The 19,768-nt window shown below is 48.5% G+C and overlaps 1 protein-coding gene across 1 annotated transcript in view; it reads left to right on the top strand.

Annotated features, from left to right (window-relative positions):
• Nucleotides 1-18,730, top strand: part of BEND3 (BEN domain containing 3) — a 32,310-nt gene extending 13,580 nt beyond the window's left edge. Inside the window, exon 3 of the mRNA XM_017878580.1 lies at nt 12,966-18,730. Within this exon, the coding sequence (XP_017734069.1) occupies nt 12,966-15,212 (2,247 nt within the window). The 3' untranslated portion in view covers nt 15,213-18,730. The remainder of the gene's footprint in view (nt 1-12,965) is intronic.
• The last annotated feature ends 1,038 nt before the right edge of the window (nt 18,731-19,768 follow it).

The raw sequence follows: 19,768 nt of genomic DNA, 5'->3' as shown, positions 1-19,768 counted from the left end.
GTGATGTTCCCCTTCCCGAGTCCAAGTGATCTCATTGTTCAGTTCCCACCTATGAGTGAGAACATGCGGTGTTTGGTTTTCTGTTCTTGTGATAGTTTGCTAAGAATGATGGTTTCCAGCTGCATCCATGTCCCTACAAAGGATGCAAACTCATCCTTTTTTATGGCTGCATAGTATTCCATGGTCTCCATCTCTTGACCTGGTGATCTGCCCGCCTCAGCCTCCTGGGGTGCTGGCATTACCAGCGTGTGCCTGGCCAGGTCTCAAGTCTTTTAGCAGCCCTGGATCTCTGGACTGTGAACTTCACTTGGACTTCTTTGTTCCTCCGTTCCTCCCTTAAGTGGGACAGGATGAGTCAAGTGGGCTGATGTTAGGTGTTTCTTTTCCTCCAGGTAGAAGGCTGGAGCTGGAGTTGGGTATCTCCCTTCCTGTCAGTTAGGCTCTGATAAAACCCCTGCAGGTTTAGCTCACATTAAATAGTTCTCCCGAGGGTAAGCCTTAAGAAAAGAGAAGGCAGCCTGGCGCGGTGGCTCACGCCTGTAATCCCAGCACTTTGAGAGGCGCAGGTGGGTGGATCACAAGGTCAGGAGCTCGAGACCATCCTGGCTAACACAGTGAAACCCTGTCTCTACTAAAAATACAAAAAAAAATTAGCCGGGCGAGGTGGCGGGCGCCTATAGTCTCAGCTACTCGGGAGCCTGAGGCAGGAGAATGGTGTGAACCTGGGAGGCGGAGCTTGCAGTGAGCTGAGATCATGCCACTGCCCACCAGCCTGGGCGACAGAGCAAGACTCTGTCTCAAAAAACATAAAAAAGAATAAAGAAAAAGAAAAGAGAATGCTCTGATATTTCAAATTGGTTCCCTTTCCTCTCCACCTGCCAGAAGTAGAAGGGGATTTTCCTCTAATATTCACTGTAAGAACCTGGTAGGGTTCTTGGAGGTAGTGTATCCAGAATTTATTCCTTCTGGTGGGTTCTTGGTCTCGCTGACTTCAGGAATGAAGCTGCAGACACTTGTGGTGAGTGTTACAGCTCTTAAAGATGGTGTGTCCGGAGTTTGTTCCTTCAGATGCTCAGACGTGTCGGGAATTTAGCCCTTCTCGGGGGTTTGTGGGTTCATGGCCTTGCTGACTTCACAAGTGAAGCTGCAGACCTTCACAGTGAGTACAGCTCTTAAAGGTGGCACGTCCAGAGTTGTTTGTTCCTCCTGGTGGGTTCATGGTCTCGCTGACTTCAGGAATGAAGCTGCAGACCCTTTTGGTGAATGTTACAGCTCATAAAGGTTGTGCGGACCCAAAGAATAAGCAGCAGCAAGGTTTATTGTGAAGAGCAAAATAATCAAGCTTCCACAGCATGGAAGAGGACTCGAGTGGGTTGCTGCTGCTGGCTCGGGTGGCCAGCTTTTATTCCCTTATTTGGCCCTCCCCACGTCCTGCTGATTGGTCCATTTTACAGAGCGCTGATTGGTCCATTTTACAGAGTGCTGATTGGTGTGTTTATAATCCTTTAGCTAGACAGAGCGCTGATTGGTGCATTTTTACAGAGTGCTGATTGGTGCATTTACAATCCTTTAGCTAGACACAGAGCACTGATTGGTGCGTTTGTACAGTGTTGATTGGTGCATTTACAATCCTTTAGCTAGACACAGAGTGCTGATTGGTGTGTTTGTACAGAGTGGTGGTTGGTGTGTTTACAATCCTCTAGCTAGACAGAAAAGTTCTCCAAGTCCCCACCCGACCCAGAAGCCCAGCTGGCTTTACCTCTCAGTGGAACCCACAAAAGTGTGGGACCCGTGCTGATTGGGTACCCCTGGAGATTTTAACTCTCAGACTTGTCCACACTGCGTCTCCAGCGGCTCCTCAGTTGCAGTTCATGTTTCCCTGCCCTCGCCCTGGTTCCTGTGGAAGTCTGCTCTTGGGTGTCTGCTATGGTAAGCTGGGAGTCTCTGTATTCACCCGTCTGTTTTGCCAAGTCTGGGGGCAGTGGTTTGCCCTGTGACCTTACCAGTCTTATGGGTCCAAGAAAACGTGTTGATTTTTTTCAGTTTGTTCAGCTTTTTCCTTATAGTTAGGATGGAGGGCTGACTTTCAGGCTCCTTCCATGCTGGACCAGAAACCTGAAGCCCTTCATCTTCTTTCATGGCCAAATAATATTCCATTGTATAGATCCTTTTTTGTTTTTGTTTTTTTTTCAAGATAGGGTCTCACTGTGTTGCCAAGTCTGGTCTCAAACTCCTAGCCTCAAGGGATCTCCCGCCTCAGCCTCCTAGAGTGTTGGGATTACAGGCGTGAACCACAGAGCCCAGCCTCACCACCTTTTGTTTATCCATTCATCAGCTGACAGACATTTTGGGTTGCTTCTAGTTTTTGAGCATCATAATTAATAGTTAAATGAGACATTTAAAAAAAATCTATAATGTCCAGAAAAAAATGTTGATTTTTTTTTTTTTTAATATCTATGAGTATTTTTTTTGAGGCACGGTCTTACTCTGTCACCCAGGGTGAGTGCAGTGGTGTGACCACGGCTCACTGCAGCCTCAACCCCCTGGGCTCAGTGGATCTTCCCACCTCAGCCTCCCAAATATCTGGGACTGCAGGCACGCACCACCACACCCAGGTAATTTTGTTTTCTGGGGTCATTTTTTTTGTAGAGTTGGGGTTTGGCCATGTTGCCCAGGCTGGTCTGGAACTCCTGGGCTCAAGCATTCCTCTGGCCTCAGCCTCCCAAAGTGCCGGGATTACAGGCATGAACCATCATGCCTGGCTGATAATTTTTAATAAAGGAATAATTAGAAATGTTCCACCCTCGACTCTGACTGCCTCACCCTGCCACTTGCTGCATACCTTGTGATCTGGCAAGTTTCATGCATGGATGGCAGTTTCTAGTGCAGTAAGTAATAACTAGATGAAAACCCACAAATCTGATCTGTGATCTGCTGTGGCAGATGAAAGCTACAAGACAGCTTTACTTTATTATCCTTTTCCTTTGTGATTGACATTTAGATGTTTTCCAATTTTATATTATTACAAGTAATGCCGGGAAAACATCCCCATACATCAACACAGTGACTGTATGAGTGTTTCTGTAGGTTAGATTCCTAGAGGTTACGCTGGAAGTGATGAGAAGTTTGACAAGCAGTATGTTAATTTCCCAAAGGAACCCCAAAATATTTTCTCTGTGTCACATTACATTTCTGTTTGTGATCACCTAAAGGAACACCCAAAATATTTTCTGTGTCACATTACATTTCTGTTTGTGATCAGTTCTGCAAACTCACTTCAAGTTTTCAAGTAAAGCCAGAGTTCAGGACATGGAAGAGAAAGTTTAGCGTATCAGTTCACTTGTGCTATGTTATGTTATGTAGCACAGAACTACTCCAGAACCTAGTAGTTTAAAGCAGCCACTAGGCTGCGCGTGGTTGCTCACGCCTGTAATCCCAGCACTTTGGGAGGCTGAGGCAGGCGGATCACCTGAGGTCAGGAGTTCCAGACCAGCCTGGCCAACATGGCGAAACCTGTGTCTGCTAAAAACACAAAAATTAGCCCGGTGTGGTGTTGCGTACCTGTAATCCCAGCTACTTAGGAGGCTGAGGCAGGAGAATCGCTTGAACCCAGGAAGAAGAGGTTGTAGTGAGCCAAGATCACACCACTACACTCCAGCCTGGGTGACAGAGCGAGACTCCTGAGACTTCATCTCAAAAAAGAAAAGCAATCACTATTTTATTTTTTCATGATTCTCTGGACCAGCTGGTGGTTCTGATTTGGCCCTCATCCTGCTTCCTCGGCCAAACTCCACGTTGTTCTGCCGGTCAGTGACCTGCCATCATGCTTGTGCCTGTCAGTGTGCTCCTGACATCCTGTCGACGTCCACCCAGTTGTGTGTTCTTCCACCCGTGTGTTTCTGTAGACGTCCAGCTGCTTGTATCTTCTTCCACTGATCCCCTCCTCTCGACATTCAGCCGTTTGTGTGCCTGCCTGCTAGGGTCTTGGGGATTTCTATAGGCACAGGATAGAAACGGGGGCGTGGCAGTCCAGGGTGGTCTTGGAAAATGCAACATTTGGGTGCGAAGGCAGGAGTGCCTGTCCTCACCTAGGTCCGTGGGCACAGGCCTGAGGGTGGAGCCCTAGCCCAGGGATGCACCCTTCTCTACCCAGCACTTCCATAGCCCTCTCCCATATCACTACCAGCATGCTAAAATACCAGAACAAGCAAGAGAGTCGGGTCAGACTAGGGGCAGAGATCACCAAGACTCAGGTTCTTCCACCGTCACAAGGGGTGACACTGCCCGCCTCGCTGGGCTGTTGTGGATCACTGAGATCGCCCACATGAGGACACAGCACGGGGCATGCTCCATGTCAGCCTTTAGAAATGTTTATTTACTGGGCTGAGCACAGTGGCTCATGCCTGTAATCCCAGCACTTTGGGAGGCCGAAGTGGGCGGTCACAAGGTCAGGAGATCGAGACCATCCTGGCTAACACGGTGAAACCCCATCTCTACTAAAAAATACAAAAAATTAGCCGGGCGTGGTGGCAGGCGCCTGTAGTCCCAGCTACTCGGGAGGCTGAGGCAGGAGAATGGCGTGAACTCGGGAGGTGAAGCTTGCAGTGAGCCGAGATTGCGCCACTGCACTCCAGCCTGTGTGACAGAGCAAGACTCTGTCTACAAAAAAAAAAGAAAGAAAGAAAAAGGAAATGTTTGTTTACTGCCTCTGAGCTCCCATCTCCAGCCCTCAACCCCATGACCAGCATTCAGCTGCCTCCCTCTACATTTATCAGAACGAAATCAACATGACACCATCAAGGGAGGTCACCTGATGCCCTTGAGGACACCCAGGCCTGGGCACCATCTACTCAGGACATAAACCATCTCCTGTCTTCTCTCCCCTGCCCCAAGGAAAGGGCAGGAGGGCAAAGTGGGGAGCCCTGATGCACGTCACAGGCAGGCATCTATCAATGTTGGCAGCTTGTTTTATGAGTGACATTTAGTACAATGCTTAGAAGAAAAAACCTCCCTCGAAAAATCTAACAAAGGGCTGTATAAAGACTTATTTGGCACCTCTGTTGGAGAGGGCTTCGTAGCCAAATACAGCAGATGTGGGAGGTGCGAAGCCAAAGTTTTTATTGGTAATCATCTTTTTGTTCACAGAAGTGGGGCAGTGTTCAAGAGCCGTATGCCAGGCAGAGGTTAGCTTTGTTCTCCCGGGGTTTTTTGTTTATTTTTTTTAAATTCTAAAATGTCATTGTGGTTTGTTTTTCATTTAGAAAATGGAAATGCCATCTCATGCAGTGCAAATGCATGGAACACCTTGTGAGTGTCAGTTACTGTGGTGTGAGCTGAGGATTCTTAAGTCTCTCAACAAGTATCGCAGATAGGTACATTCCCGTTTTCATGAGGGTCAGAGAAGTTAGCACTACCAAGCCTGCGTGATTCCGAACTGGGCACTCAAACATCATGCTGGTGGGATACCGGGATATTTGTAAGATGCATAAGAAGCCTTAGGTGCACTCGTGTCTTGCTAAGTCTTCTGGTCTTCCTCTTTTCCCTTCATTATAGTTGCTTTATCTCCCCCAGAATCTTGTTTCTTCAGCCATCTTAGCTCATCCTTCACCCTTACCATATAGTGTTGGCAGCAGAAGGATGACCTGCAGAGTAAGAGCCACGAGAGCAGAGATTGTGTCTGGCTTGATCCTGGGAGGTCACTGTATTAATGCTGAACTTGGTGAGGGTTACCACTGGGTTGCCTGAGGAGGGTGAACCAGCCCAGGTCAGAACTCCCCTGCTCATCAGTAGTGGGATCACACCTGTAAACACAGGCAACTTAGTGCAACCCTGTCTCTTACTTAATTAAAAAAAAAAAAAAATTGTTTTGGCCGAGTGTGGTGGCTCACACCTGTAATTCCAACACTTTGGGAAGCCAAGGTGGGCAGATTGCTGGAGCTCAAGAGTTGTAGACCAGCCTGGACAATATGGGGAGCACATTTAAAATAGGATTTTGGCCGGGCGCGGTGGCTCAAGCCTGTAATCCCAGCACTTTGGGAGGCCGAGACAGGCGGATCACGAGGTCAGGAGATCGAGACCATCCTGGCTAACCCGGTGAAACCCCGTCTCTACTAAAAAAAATACAAAAAAACTAGCCGGGCGAGGTGGCGGGCGCCTGTAGTCCCAGCTACTCGGGAGGCTGAGGCAGGAGAATGGCGTAAACCCGGGAGGTGGAGCTTGCAGTGAGCTGAGATCCGGCCACTGCACTCCAGCCTGGGCGACAGAGCAAGACTCCGTCTCAAAATAAATAAATAAATAAATAAATAAATAAATAAATAAATAAATTAAATAAATATAAATAAATATAAATAAATAAAATAGGATTTTGTGCAGAAAGAGATCATTAGAAACTCATATACTGTGCAACAAGAGTACATGTTCTAGAGGGAGACCTGCCCTAGTTAATACCCAGGACAGAAAATAAGTGCAGGGTCTCTACTAAAAATACAAAAAAAAAAAAATTAACTGACCATGGTGGTGTGCGCCTGTGGTCCCAACTACTCGGAAGGCTGTGGTGGGAGGATAACTTAACCCCAGGGGGTTGGGGGGTGGTGGTGAAGCTTGCAGTGAGCCAAGATCACACCACTGCACTCCAGCCTGGGCAACAAGAGTGAGATCCTGTCTCAAATAAAAAATTTGATGATGATGATGAAAATAATTCTGTTGGCCGGGCGCGGTGGCTCAAGCCTGTAATCCCAGCACTTTGGGAGGCCGAGACGGGCGGATCACGAGGTCAGGAGATCAAGACCATCCTGGCTAACACGGTGAAACCCCGTCTCTACTAAAATACAAAAAACTAGCCGGGCGATGTGGCGGCGCCTGTAGTCCCAGCTACTCGGGAGGCTGAGGCAGGAGAATGGCGTGAACCCGGGAGGCGGAGCTTGCAGTGAGCTGAGATCTGGCCACTGCACTCCAGCCTGGGCGACAGAGCGAGACTCCGTCTCAAAAAAAAAAAAAAGAAAAAGAAAAGAATTCTGTTGAAAATGAAAGTGGTAAGCATCATTCTTGCGACTGTGATTCCAGGAGGGAGGTGCCAACCCCAGTCCTCCTGACTACTGTTTCACATAGCCTCCCTGCTTCCCCAAGCCCTGCTGCTTTCTGTGTGTTCCAGTGTGCTGCCTCTCAGGGCACTTTTGAGCCACTTATTCATTAACTAAATTCAGTGGCCGCTCTTGGATTTGGGGTCCCAATGAAGACGTCTAGTACTTGGAGCATCTCCAGGGTGACACTCCCCGGGATGTCACTGGGCATGGACACCTGGAATCTCCCTAAATAGTCTATTTACTCCTCACTTGCAACCCAACATCAGCTTCTTCTTGTTCAGTCAGATTGTCCAGCTGAGAGATTTGGGCATTCTCTCTGGGTTCTACCGATGCTGGTGGTTGAATGAAACGCCCTGATCAAGATCCGGGCTAGACGCTGGCATTGCAGAGCCTGAGCTGTACAGCAGAGTTCCCATATGGTTGGAAGACGAGCCTCAGAGAATTGGAAACGTGTCAGCCAGTCCTACCCAGTGCCAAGTAGCACAGATTTAAAGATTTCTTGATACTCCTAGACAGCTGAGCCGAGATTTTATCATCAGCCACAAATGCAGCCAGCCCATTGCCGCCTTGGCAGCATTTGTGGAATTAATTGGAGCACTGAGCTGACAGGACACCAGTGTGGGAATATCTAAGAACCTTCTCTTCAGTGCTTGTGTTGTGTTCTGTGTTGAATTGTGTACCCAAGGTTTCTGGGAGTGAATATTGCCCTCTACTGGGACACTGACATTTTTTATTCAAGCAATGTAGCCAAAAATGTTTCTATTGACGGCAGTGTTTCTAACATGCTTGGCGGAAACGGAAATGTTTGTATTAATGAGGCTGAATATTGAGAGTTATGGGGGGTTTCCCAGTTTCAACGTACTCTTGCCTCCCGCCTGCTGTAGGAATGTGGGGGAGTCAAATCTTGTGTGTGTTGTTGGTATTCAAATAATTCACCAGAAACTTCCCTGTACTCATTTCTCCCCTGGGTGTTAATTAGGGCAAGTCTCCCTCTAGAACATGTACTCTTGTTGGATGCTGTGTAAGTTTCTGATGATCTCTTTCTGTAGGAAATTCTATTTTAAATGCGCTAATGGAGCCTTGCTTTAAAGGAAAGCCTCCTTTTCTAAAATCACTCCTAATATAGTTATGATTTGTAATTGTTAGTACTTCAAACCCAAATTTCTCTCTATTGGTAAACCTTATAGTAATCTTATAGTCTGTGGGACCTCTAAAATTATTTTAGTGTAATAGAATTTAATAGTGAATAAATTGCCAAAACTTTTACTTTGCATTCTACAGGAATTAGCAAGTAAGGCATTTTGAGTTTGTTAGGACAGTGGTTTTCCACAGTGACCCACGGTTATAAATCACCTTATAGATCAATACAACTTACATGTATGAATTTGTAAATAAATATGTAGACATACACATAGTAATGAAGCAAAACTCCTAAATTGATTTACTTTGTTCAGTACACTTTGATACTTTTCTATTCTTTTGCTTTCTATTTCCTCATTCCCTCCCTCTTTTTTTTTTTTTTTTTTTTTTCCCCATTCCCCCCCCCTTTTTTTTTTTTTTTTTTTTTTGGAGACAGGGTCTCACTCTGTTGCCCAAGCTGTGGTGCAGTGGTGCAGTCACAGCTCAGTGCAACCTCCACCTCCAAGACTCAAGTGATCCTCCCACCTAAGCCTCCCTAGTGACTAATCCCTCCCTCTTCTTTTTTTCTTTTCCTTTTTTTTTTTTTTTTTTTTTTTGACATGCTCTGTCGCCCAGGCTGGAGTGTGGTGGTGCCATCTCGGCTCACTGTGATCTCCGCCTCCCAGGTTCAAGCGATTCTCCTGCCTCAGCCTCCCGAGTAGCTGGGACTACAGGCGTGTGCTACCACTCCCAGCTAATTTTTTGTGTTTTTAGTAGAGATGGAGTTTCACTGCATTAACCAGGATGGTCTCAATCTCCTGACCTCGTGATCTGCTCGCCTCCGCCTCTCAAAGTGCTGGGATTACAGGCGTGAGCCACCATGCCCGGCCTCTCCCTCTTCTTATGTTGGTCACGATCCACCAGAATCAGTTATCATCTGCTAATCTACAATTTGAAACACTGCACTGGGGTAAAGGTTGTCAGTTATCTCCACCCCTTCCTTTCTGATGTGTGTATATGTTTTCTTTCTTTTTTTTTAAACAAATAATGCCAGATAGCAGAACAGAAGAAACATAAAGGGCTTAAATTCCCAGGCTTTAGGACAAATAGACTCTAAGAAGTGCCTTCCATCCACGACTTACCCTGAGGCACTGTGGGAAAGTCCTTCTCAGTGTACGGGTTGTGAGTGTCGTTACAACTCCCTTAATAATAGTCCCCTACAGAACTACCTCTGCCATGGCTTGGGAATAGCATTATGTAATAATACATCATATTGTAATAATAAATTTTTATTTATTTATTTTTGAGACAGAGTTCTTGTTTCCCAGGCTAGAGTGCTGTGGCACAATCTTGGCTCACTGCAACCTTGGCTCACTGCAACCTCCGCCTCCCAGGTTCAAGCAGTTCTGCTGCCTTAGCCTCCCAAGTAGCTAGGATTACAGGCATGTGCCACCACACCCAACTAATTTTGTATTTTTAGTAGAGATGGGGTTTCACCATGTTGGCCAGGCTAGTTTCAAACTCCTGACCTCAAGTGATCCAACCGCCTCGGCCTCCCAAAGTGCTGGGATTACAGGCATGAGCTACCGCGCCTGGCCATAAATATTTATTAAGCACTTACTGTGATTCAGACAGACTCAGTGCTGTATGTGCACTGTCTCGTTAAATCTTCACAACCACCCTGTGGGACAGATACATGATTTACCCTGAGTTATACACAGGAAGGTGAGGCTTATAAGGTTACAAACAAGTATGCTTGCTGATTGAGCTGAGTTCTTAGCCATACCTTCATAACTCTCTGCCACTGCTCTTATCAGAACAGCTTCCTTTTCTTTTTTTTTCTTTTTTTTTTTTCTTTCTGAGACAGGGTCTTGCTCTGTTGCCCAGGCTGGAGTGCAGTGGCGTGATCTCAGCTCACGAAGCCTCAACCTCCCAGGCTGAAGCAATCCTCCTACCTCAGCCTCCCGAGTAGCTGAGACTATAGGCACACACCACCACTCCTAACTTATTTTTGTAGAGATGGGGTTTCACCATGTTGCCCAGGCTGGTCTTGAACTCCTGGGCTTGAGATCCCCTGCCTCAGCCTCCCAGACTACTGGGATTACAGGTGTGAGCCACTGCACCTGGCCTCACTTTTCTTAAGCATGTATTTGAGAATGGTGGAACACTTTGCCCTGCTTTATCCACATGTGTGGTTGACATAAATTCATTGACCTCTTTTGTACCCTGGGCACTTTGCCAGGCACTGGGGATAGACTCAGGAACAACATGGTCCCATCCCACAACCATCATGCAGTTTGATGGGGATGGGGACAGCTCGGCAAGGAGACCCCAGAGGGAGTGGGGCAGATGGCAGGCCACCCCTGACAGGCTGCCTCCACTCTGGTATGTCCTTGATCCTCTGCTTCTGGGGAGTGCTGTAGAGGGGAGGGGTGGGGAGTGGGGGCCACGAGGGCCAGTTGCCACTGACAATTTGCTCATATATATATATATATATGAGTGTGTGTATATATATATACACACAAACCCTGAAGGCAATATTGGCCAGCTCTGTGATAACTAATGTACTTACGAGTCCCTTTATAAGGTCACTAAAGGAGTAGTTTTTCTTTTGCATGGTTGTCCTCATGGGGGCACAAGAGAAGAATTAACTTTTCTCTAATATGAGTCAGATTATTCTATTATCCAAAAGAGAGAGTCTAGGAAGTAATTCATTAATTATTATTGAGATGGGGTCTCACTGTGTCACCCAGGCTGGGGTGCAGTGGCAAGATCTTAGCTCACTGCAGCCTCCATCTCCCAGGCTCAAGTTATCCTCCTACTTCAGCCTCCCGAGTAACTGGGACTACAGTTTCACACTACCGCGCCTGGCTAATTTTTTTGTATTTTTTTAGTAGAGACAGTGTTTCACCATGTTGCCCAGGCTGGCAGAACTTCTGCGTTCAGGAGATCCACCCATCTTGGCTTCCCAAAGTGCTGGGATTACAGGCATGAGCCACCACGCCCAGCCGTTCATTAATTAAATGAAAAAGAACACATGGAAGGTTCAGAAGGGTAAAAGTTTTCTGTTTATTTGGACTCCTGGTTTCTATTCCCCCTGTATCTACCTATTCTCAGCCCCATATTGCTCACTTGCTGTATGAAGCCTCACTTCTTGAGGTTGTCTCTTTTCCCTACATTGGTTGAGGCTGCAGAGAAAAACACCTCTTGCCCTGTTTTATGCTGGCATTAATTACCTGAAAACTTTCTAATAACCCTTATCTGCCCAGATGAGATAAGCTGAGAGCAAACACTGACTGCCAGGCCCTGGCTACTCAGAGAGGATGGACAGCAGCCACAGCACCCAGGAACTTGTTAGAGATGCAGGCCCAGGGTTCACACTCTGCATTCCAGCAAGACCCCAGGTGATTCAGTGTGTACAGTAGAGCTTAAGCGCTGGACTAGGCCGGTCCGAGCCACCTGTACTCTTCCCAAGCATGGAGAGAAGCACCCCAGGATGCCGTTTGTTCTTGTCCATTCCCAGTTGCCCAAGGCACATGCCTGTCGGGGAGCAAAAGCTCCCTGCTCCTCCAACACCCACCAGTGCTCACTGACTAACTCATCTGCTTTCCTAAAACTCAAATACACATTTCCATAAGTGTCTGGGTCAAATTCAACATTTGTCAAAAACAGGCTTATTAGATTATGGCTGAAATACAATGAATGATACATATTTAAGGTATACAATTTGATACGTTTTGACACATGTGTCTACCAGTGAACCCATAGCCAGTCATGATGATAAACATCTATCAACCCACTGACGTTCTCCATGTCATTCTCGGTGTCCCATTGAATTTTCCCTGCCATCCCTAGGCAATGACTGTCTGCCTTCTGTCATGATAGGCAAGCTTGTGTTTTCTAGAATTGTATATACACAAATTGAATCATACACTGTGGCCTCTTTTTTGTGATTTATTTTGAGATTTATCATGAGTACTTTGTGTACTGTATCAATAATTAATATCTTATTGCTGAGTAATATTCCATTGTATGAATATAACACAGTTTATATACTTGTTGATTTTTCAGAAACGGGGGGTTGTTTCTACTGTCTCACGGTTGCATAGGCCAGAGAGTTCTGGGCCGGCCTTTTCTGGTCTAAGATGTGATTTCAGGCAGTGGTGGAGTTGGCATCAGACAGCTGCTCTCCACAGCACAGTTCTCATGTGCCCCTACCATGCATCTCAGAGGAGCCTTCCTGAGAAGGCATGCCTGCTCTCCCAAAGGCTGCAGGCTGAAAGGACACACTGCTGCCTTTGGGAGCTACCATAGGTAGGAATCTCTGTCCCTTCCTGAGAGCAGACCAAGGCATGGGTCCATGAGGTGACCTGTCTGTGGCCAGGAGCTGCACAAGCCCGTCGCCTTCCTGTGCTCTCCCTCCTGTTTCTTGCAGAGTTCTTACCCGGTATTGCCAACATCAGTGTCAGCCCTCTGATGGGCAGGAAGTCCAGTGCTGGTGTCCTGCAAGAGCACAAAGCCTCCCTGGGCCCAGCCAGAGTCTTTTCTCGGGGAGTGGGGAGAGCAGCGGGTTTGGGGTGGTGGAGATGCAGGTTTGTATCAGTGGTGCATCCTTGGATGACAGAGTGATTCAGGGTGAGGAATCAGTTTCTCACATGCTCCCAAGGTTGACCTTGGCCCCTCCGTGTGCCACGCAGACGCTTGTTTAGTGTCATAAACCACAGCACCCTCCTAACACTCTGGGAAATGATTTTTGTTTTGCAGGCTCTCCTAGCAGGCATGCGGAACCGTGAGAACAGCTCGCCCTGCCAAGGCAATGGCGAGCAGGCCAGCAGGGGCAGGAGCCTGGGCTCTGTGTGGCCAGGAGAGGAGGAGCCCTGCAACGACGCCACTACCCCTTCCTACAAGAAGCCTCTGTATGGCATCTCGCACAAGATCATGGAGAAGAAGAACCCTCCCTCGGGGGACCTGCTAAACGTGTACGAGCTCTTCGAGAAGGCCAACGCCAGCAACAGCCCCTCGTCGCTGCGGCTCCTGAATGAGCCACAGAAGCGGGACTCTGGCAGCACCGGGGCAGGCACTGACAGTGACCCCAACATCTACTTCCTGATCCAGAAAATGTTCTACATGCTCAACACCCTCACATCCAACATGTCCCAGCTGCACAGCAAGGTGGACCTGCTCTCCCTGGAGGTGAGTCGCATCAAGAAGCAGGTGAGCCCCACTGAGATGGTGGCCAAATTCCAGCCGCCCCCTGAGTACCAGCTCACAGCTGCGGAGCTCAAGCAGATCGTGGACCAGAGCCTGTCGGGGGGGGACCTGGCCTGCCGCCTGCTGGTGCAGCTCTTCCCCGAGCTCTTCAGCGACGTGGACTTCTCCCGAGGCTGCAGTGCCTGTGGCTTTGCGGCGAAGCGCAAGCTGGAGTCGCTGCACCTGCAGCTCATCCGCAACTACGTGGAGGTCTACTACCCCTCGGTGAAGGACACGGCCGTGTGGCAGGCCGAGTGCCTGCCCCAGCTGAACGACTTCTTCAGCCGCTTCTGGGCCCAGCGGGAAATGGAGGACAGCCAGCCCAGTGGCCAGGTCGCCAGCTTCTTTGAGGCAGAGCAGGTGGACCCCGGCCACTTCCTGGACAACAAAGACCAGGAGGAGGCCTTGTCTCTGGACCGGAGCAGCACCATCGCCTCAGACCACGTGGTGGACACGCAGGACCTCACTGAGTTCCTGGATGAAGCCTCCTCACCAGGCGAGTTTGCAGTCTTCCTCCTCCACCGGCTCTTCCCCGAGCTTTTCGACCACCGCAAGCTGGGTGAACAGTACAGCTGCTACGGGGATGGTGGAAAGCAGGAGCTGGACCCGCAGCGGCTCCAGATCATTCGCAACTACACAGAGATCTACTTCCCTGACATGCAGGAGGAGGAGGCCTGGCTGCAGCAGTGCGCCCAGCGCATCAACGACGAGCTCGAGGGCCTAGGGCTGGACGCGGGCAGTGAAGGTGACGCCCCGCGCGATGACTGCTATGACTCCTCCAGTCTGCCCGACGACATCTCAGTGGTCAAGGTGGAGGACAGCTTCGAGGGTGAGCGGCCGGGCCGCCGCTCCAAGAAGATCTGGCTGGTGCCCATTGACTTCGACAAGTTAGAGATTCCCCAGCCCGACTTCGAGGTACCCGGCGCCGACTGCCTGCTCAGCAGGGAGCAGCTGCGCAGCATCTACGAGAGCAGCCTGTCCATCGGCAACTTCGCCTCGCGCCTGCTGGTGCACCTGTTCCCCGAGCTCTTCACGCACGAGAACCTGCGCAAGCAGTACAACTGCAGCGGCTCCCTGGGCAAGAAGCAGCTGGATCCGTCCCGCATCAAGCTCATCCGCCACTACGTGCAGCTGCTCTACCCGCGCGCCAAAAACGACCGCGTCTGGACCCTGGAGTTCGTGGGCAAACTGGATGAGCGCTGCCGGCGCCGGGACACGGAGCAGAGGCGCTCCTACCAGCAGCAGCGCAAGGTCCACGTGCCAGGCCCTGAGTGCAGAGACCTGACCAGCTATGCAATCAACCCCGAGAGGTTCCGGGAGGAGTTTGAGGGGCCCCCACTGCCCCCCGAGAGGAGCAGCAAGGACTTTTGCAAGATCCCCTTGGACGAACTGGTGGTCCCCTCCCCTGACTTCCCGGTGCCTTCTCCCTACCTGCTGTCTGACAAGGAGGTGCGTGAGATCGTGCAGCAGAGCCTCTCCGTGGGCAACTTTGCCGCCCGGCTCCTCGTCCGCCTGTTTCCCGAACTCTTCACAGCCGAGAACCTCCGGCTGCAGTACAACCATTCCGGGGCTTGCAACAAGAAGCAGCTGGACCCCACGCGACTGCGGCTCATTCGCCACTACGTAGAAGCCGTCTACCCGGTGGAGAAGATGGAGGAGGTGTGGCACTACGAATGTATCCCCAGCATCGATGAGAGGTGCCGCCGCCCCAACAGGAAAAAATGTGACATCCTCAAGAAAGCGAAGAAAGTGGAGAAGTGAAGGCCTGTGGCCTGCCCAGAGATTCGGGGTCACGAGAGGCTGAGCGATGGGCACCCTTGGGACTGAGCAATACTTGGGAGCACGCTTATGGCATCCACAGACAGGCACCTTATGTCCGTGGGGAGTGGCTTACTACATTTGCACACGTAAACACCCACCCAACCGCAAGAAAGAAGCCTTGAGTTTGGTCTCTTGTACTTACAACTTCTGTCCTGTGTGCCCCGGCGGGGCAGCCTGAGTGTGGGGAGAGCAAGCTGTGAGGGCAGGAACCAGAGGGTAGGGGTCCTCTCTCCCTGGCTGTGCCCTCCCCAGTCCCTTACAGCTTAAAATGCAAACCCAGCAACTCTCTTGCCCCTCTTCCCGTATTTTACATCTTCCATTTTTACCCATTTTTTTAATTAAAAAGAAACCCTTAAAGAATAATTGGGCTCTTTGGGGGCCATTTTACTTAGAAAAAAACCTCTTTAAAAGTGCCATGTTCGTGCACAGTGGCTAATCATAGCTTCAGGTGGCATGGATACTGATTTTACTGACCTTGTCTTTTACATCTGATTTTGGAAGAGTCAAGATGCCCCTTGGATGGCAGTAGAGGGGATGGAATAATATGAAGTCCTTTACGACCATGTGCAAGTTTTCCCTTCTGCTCTGGTGCCTGGGAAGGCTTCCGTTCAGCTTGGCCTGTGCTTCAGGCGTGTTGGTAGAATGTTGTGTCACTCTGTAGGCGAGAACACTGGATGATGATGATATGAATGTAGACAGCCGTGGAAACACATTTGCAGTGTCTCCATCTGAGCCGTGTCCTTCCACTGCCCCCATTCCCTCTCCATACACGGTTGCTGGTTGGAGGGAGTAGACATGTTTCCTTGGAAAACAGTGCAGGGGCTTTTGGCTTCTTGTTAGATTTAAGGGTGGGCCTCTTTGAGCTCACCATGAACTGTTTACTTTTCTGTGTGTGTGTTTGTACAAAATCCAGGTACCAGGAGCTCTGTGGTGACTTCCCCAGACCTCAGTGTTAGCTCTTCCAGGCAGCACTACTTCCTCGTTCCTCAGGGCGGGCCCAGGTCTGGGCCCCTCTTGGGGATACCAGGCATTGGAAGGACACAGGCCGTCTCAGATGGGGCACACATGTCCCTTCCCAGAGTCCACTCAGAACTTTCCTCTTGGACTCTCTAGAAGGTCCTGCTGTCCTATACCTGGCTACCCCCTGCCTTGGGGGGCACATGTCTTCGTTCCCTCCTGACTGGGAATGTCAGGTTCCTGCAGGCCAGCTGCATGCTCTCCAGGAGCACCAACTGGGAAGTTCCCTGACAGGTAAAATCCTTTAAAATGATCCTTTTACCTGCCTAACTCTGGGGGCCAAATGCCTAAGAGGAAAAGGAAACAGTCAGATGCAAACAATACGTCATACCAGAGTCCTGGAAAATTAATTGAATCACACAGGGTAGTAATAGAACCCCTGTGGGATGGCTTAATATTTTACTACTTTAAAATGCAGAGATAATAGAAACAATCTGAATTTTCTTCATTCAGCTGATAAGGACTTCAGTTCCAGTGGCTGTATGACATAATTTTGCCTGTGACCAGGAGCATTTTTTAAAATACAGAATTTTAAGCAATGTTAAGTTGCTGATCTAACTAGTAAATGTGCTCCTAAGTGTCATTTACAGATTATTTCTGTTGTGACTGCAAACAGATTTAGAAAGGCACAGGGACTGAATGACTCTCTGTCACACACAGCTACTCATGCACACACGCACTGCTTACTAAAAGCTGAAGTGAGATGAAGGGGGCCTACACGAATAACAAGTTCAACTTCTTTGTGCCTGGAAAGGAGGGACTGGAGCATTCAGGAGACTCACTTTCCCCCCTCGCTTGGGCCCTTCTCTATGCCTTAGTCTCTCCAGCACGTGTACACAGCATGCACACACACGCACCCTACCCAAAGACAGCTGTGGCCCTCTCCCGCCATCTCCCCCACCCACCGCTGGTTGTTGGGCGCTGGAGCGGGGAGGTCCCATGGAATTTGTTCTGGTTTCTAGGATGTAAACAAGAGGACTCCAAGCCATGAATTGCCCTGCTTTCTAGAGGGTGGAATGTTGACCCTGCAACTTTAGAAGCACAATCATTTATTAATAATTTTTTTGAAACTCCCATCTACCCATGTTAGAGAAATCAATAGGTTCTAGGAATTAAATATGCCTCTTTGTAACCCAGAGCATGTTCAATTTTTAGAAACCATATTTCAGTGATTTTCTTAATACCTTTCATGTGTAGGGCATCTTCCCCCAGAATCTTACAGTCCCTTTCTGTGAAGAGAAGTGGACACACCCGGGAACTCTTCCCATCTCTCTGGATGTGGTCAGGAAACGCCTGCAGGTCCTTGCCCTGTCTGTATGGTGTCCTCACTTCTCCATCCATACAGATGACTCCAGTGGGCATTATTTTATTTTAAATTTTTTACATGAAGCAATAGAAGTACAAAATACTTATTTTTTCAAAATTTAATGTGTTCCATGAAACCTGTTGGCAATCCTTTTCCTTCCCCACCCGCCCCTTCTAAATTCTTTGGTTTTAGTTGTTTGTATTTTGAATTTTTTTTTTTTTTTTTTGGCCTTGTATCCCAAGGACTAAAAAATTAGCACAGACACGTTTTGATGTTGAATGAACTAGTAAGTCACAGTAGGTGGTAGTCTTCATCGGTTTCTCTAAATTTTTAAAGAATGTATGAAGATAGTCATGAATGTATTGAGTGTTCGCATCCTGCTTCAGTTCACCTTGGCTGTGTCTGTATGACAACAAATGTTCGACAGGGAATAAAGTCGTGTCTGGTGTCATTTGCGCTAGCATGCCCCTCCCCTTTCAGTGTTAGCTCCAAACCTTCCTTTCCTTTTATGTTTGTGGGGAGGGAGAACCACATCAGCAGCATTCATCAACCATCCAGCCAATGGGATCTACTTAGTGGTGAATGGATTGGCTATTTAGTTGGTAAAAGTCACTGGTCTGACCACACCACAGCATGACCACTGGGTTCATTTAGAGATGGCCTCCGTTTCCAACGTTCCCCCCAAATGTTTGCTTCTTGCCCAGTCGAGAGGGGATCTCAAGACTCCCGAGTGGAAGTCGTGAGCTCGCACCCTGCCTGGCTGTGTAGATAGACTGTACAGATATATGAAGTGGGGGTGGGGGCCGAGGGGCTATTACTGCTGTTTGGAAATGCTTGCCTCTCGTAGATCCAGCCTTAATGTTTTTCTGACATCCTAGTAATAGCAGACCCTGCACAAAGTGGATATCAGAGTTAATACTGTGAGGAGCAAAATAATGAGAATAGTTTTACCAAAGATAATGAAATCTCGCATCATGTCTGCATTTTACCATAGATTGGAGTGCATCCTTAGGAAACTGAATGTAACAAAAACCCAGGACATTTTTGGAAATTGTATGCTCTCTAGCAACTTTGTGTGAATTTTTATACAAACACTGTTTTATGAGTTATATAAAATGTTATAAAAATAGAAAAACATGGTCTCGTAACATGTTATTTTCTTAGAGCACTGGTCTCTCAGACATGTCTTGGTCTATTTGTCTTTCTGCGTGGCCTCCTCACCCGCCTCCCGGGGAGAACGTGAATGTTCCGGGGGATTTCACCTTCTGGGGCTTCCATACGCTAGGTGTCAGTGGTACCGCTCACAGGATTTCAGTTTGGCCACAGCTGAATGAATAAGAAATTGCCAGATAAATCCTTCAAACCATTCCTCCACAAACCACTTCCTGGCCATGCAGTGGGAGGCTTATTTGACCTTTTTTAACCTTTCCTGGTCAGGTGCCAGGCCAGTCCTGCAAAGCCAACAGTTTCATTTTCATTTAACCACCCTTTTTTTTTTCACTTTGGATCACTTTTAGTTCTCCCCGACCCCAGCCCTGCTAGAGTGTAGTGGTATAATCGTGGCTCACTGCAGCCTTGATTTCCTGGGCTCAAGTGATTTTCCTGCCATAGCCTCCTAAGTAGCTGAGACTACAGGCCCACACTACCATGCCTGGCTAGTTTTATTATGGTAGAGATGTGACCTCACCATGTTACCCAGACTGGTTTCAAACCACTGGCCTCAAGTAATCCTCCCACCTCAGCCCCCCAAAGTATTGAGATTACAGGTGTGAGCCACTGTGCCTGGCCTCATGTATTATTTGTAAAAAAAAGGATGTATGTTTTCCCTCACCTTCTCTTCTCTTTGGCTAATTATAAATCATTAAACTTAATATTTTATAGTAATAATTAGACCAGGCACGTTGGCTAACACCTGTAATCCTAACACTTTGGGAGGCCAAGGTGGGTGGATCACCTGAGGTCAGGAGTTTGAGACCAGCCAGGCCAACATGGTGAAACCCTGTCTCTACTAAAACTATAAAAATTAGCCAGGTGTGGTGGCGTATGTCTGTAATCTCAGCTACTCGGGAGGCTGAGGTGGGAGAATCGCTTGGATACGGGAGGCGAAGTTGCAGTGAGCTGAGATCATGCCATTGCACTCCGGCCTGGGCAACAGAAACGTCTCAAGAAAAAA

This window comes from Rhinopithecus bieti, unplaced genomic scaffold, assembly GCF_001698545.2.
Source record: "Rhinopithecus bieti isolate Rb0 unplaced genomic scaffold, ASM169854v2 scaffold_10614, whole genome shotgun sequence".
In the NCBI taxonomy this organism is placed as follows: Eukaryota; Metazoa; Chordata; class Mammalia; order Primates; family Cercopithecidae; genus Rhinopithecus; species Rhinopithecus bieti.
This window is presented reverse-complemented; position numbering and strand designations above follow the sequence as displayed.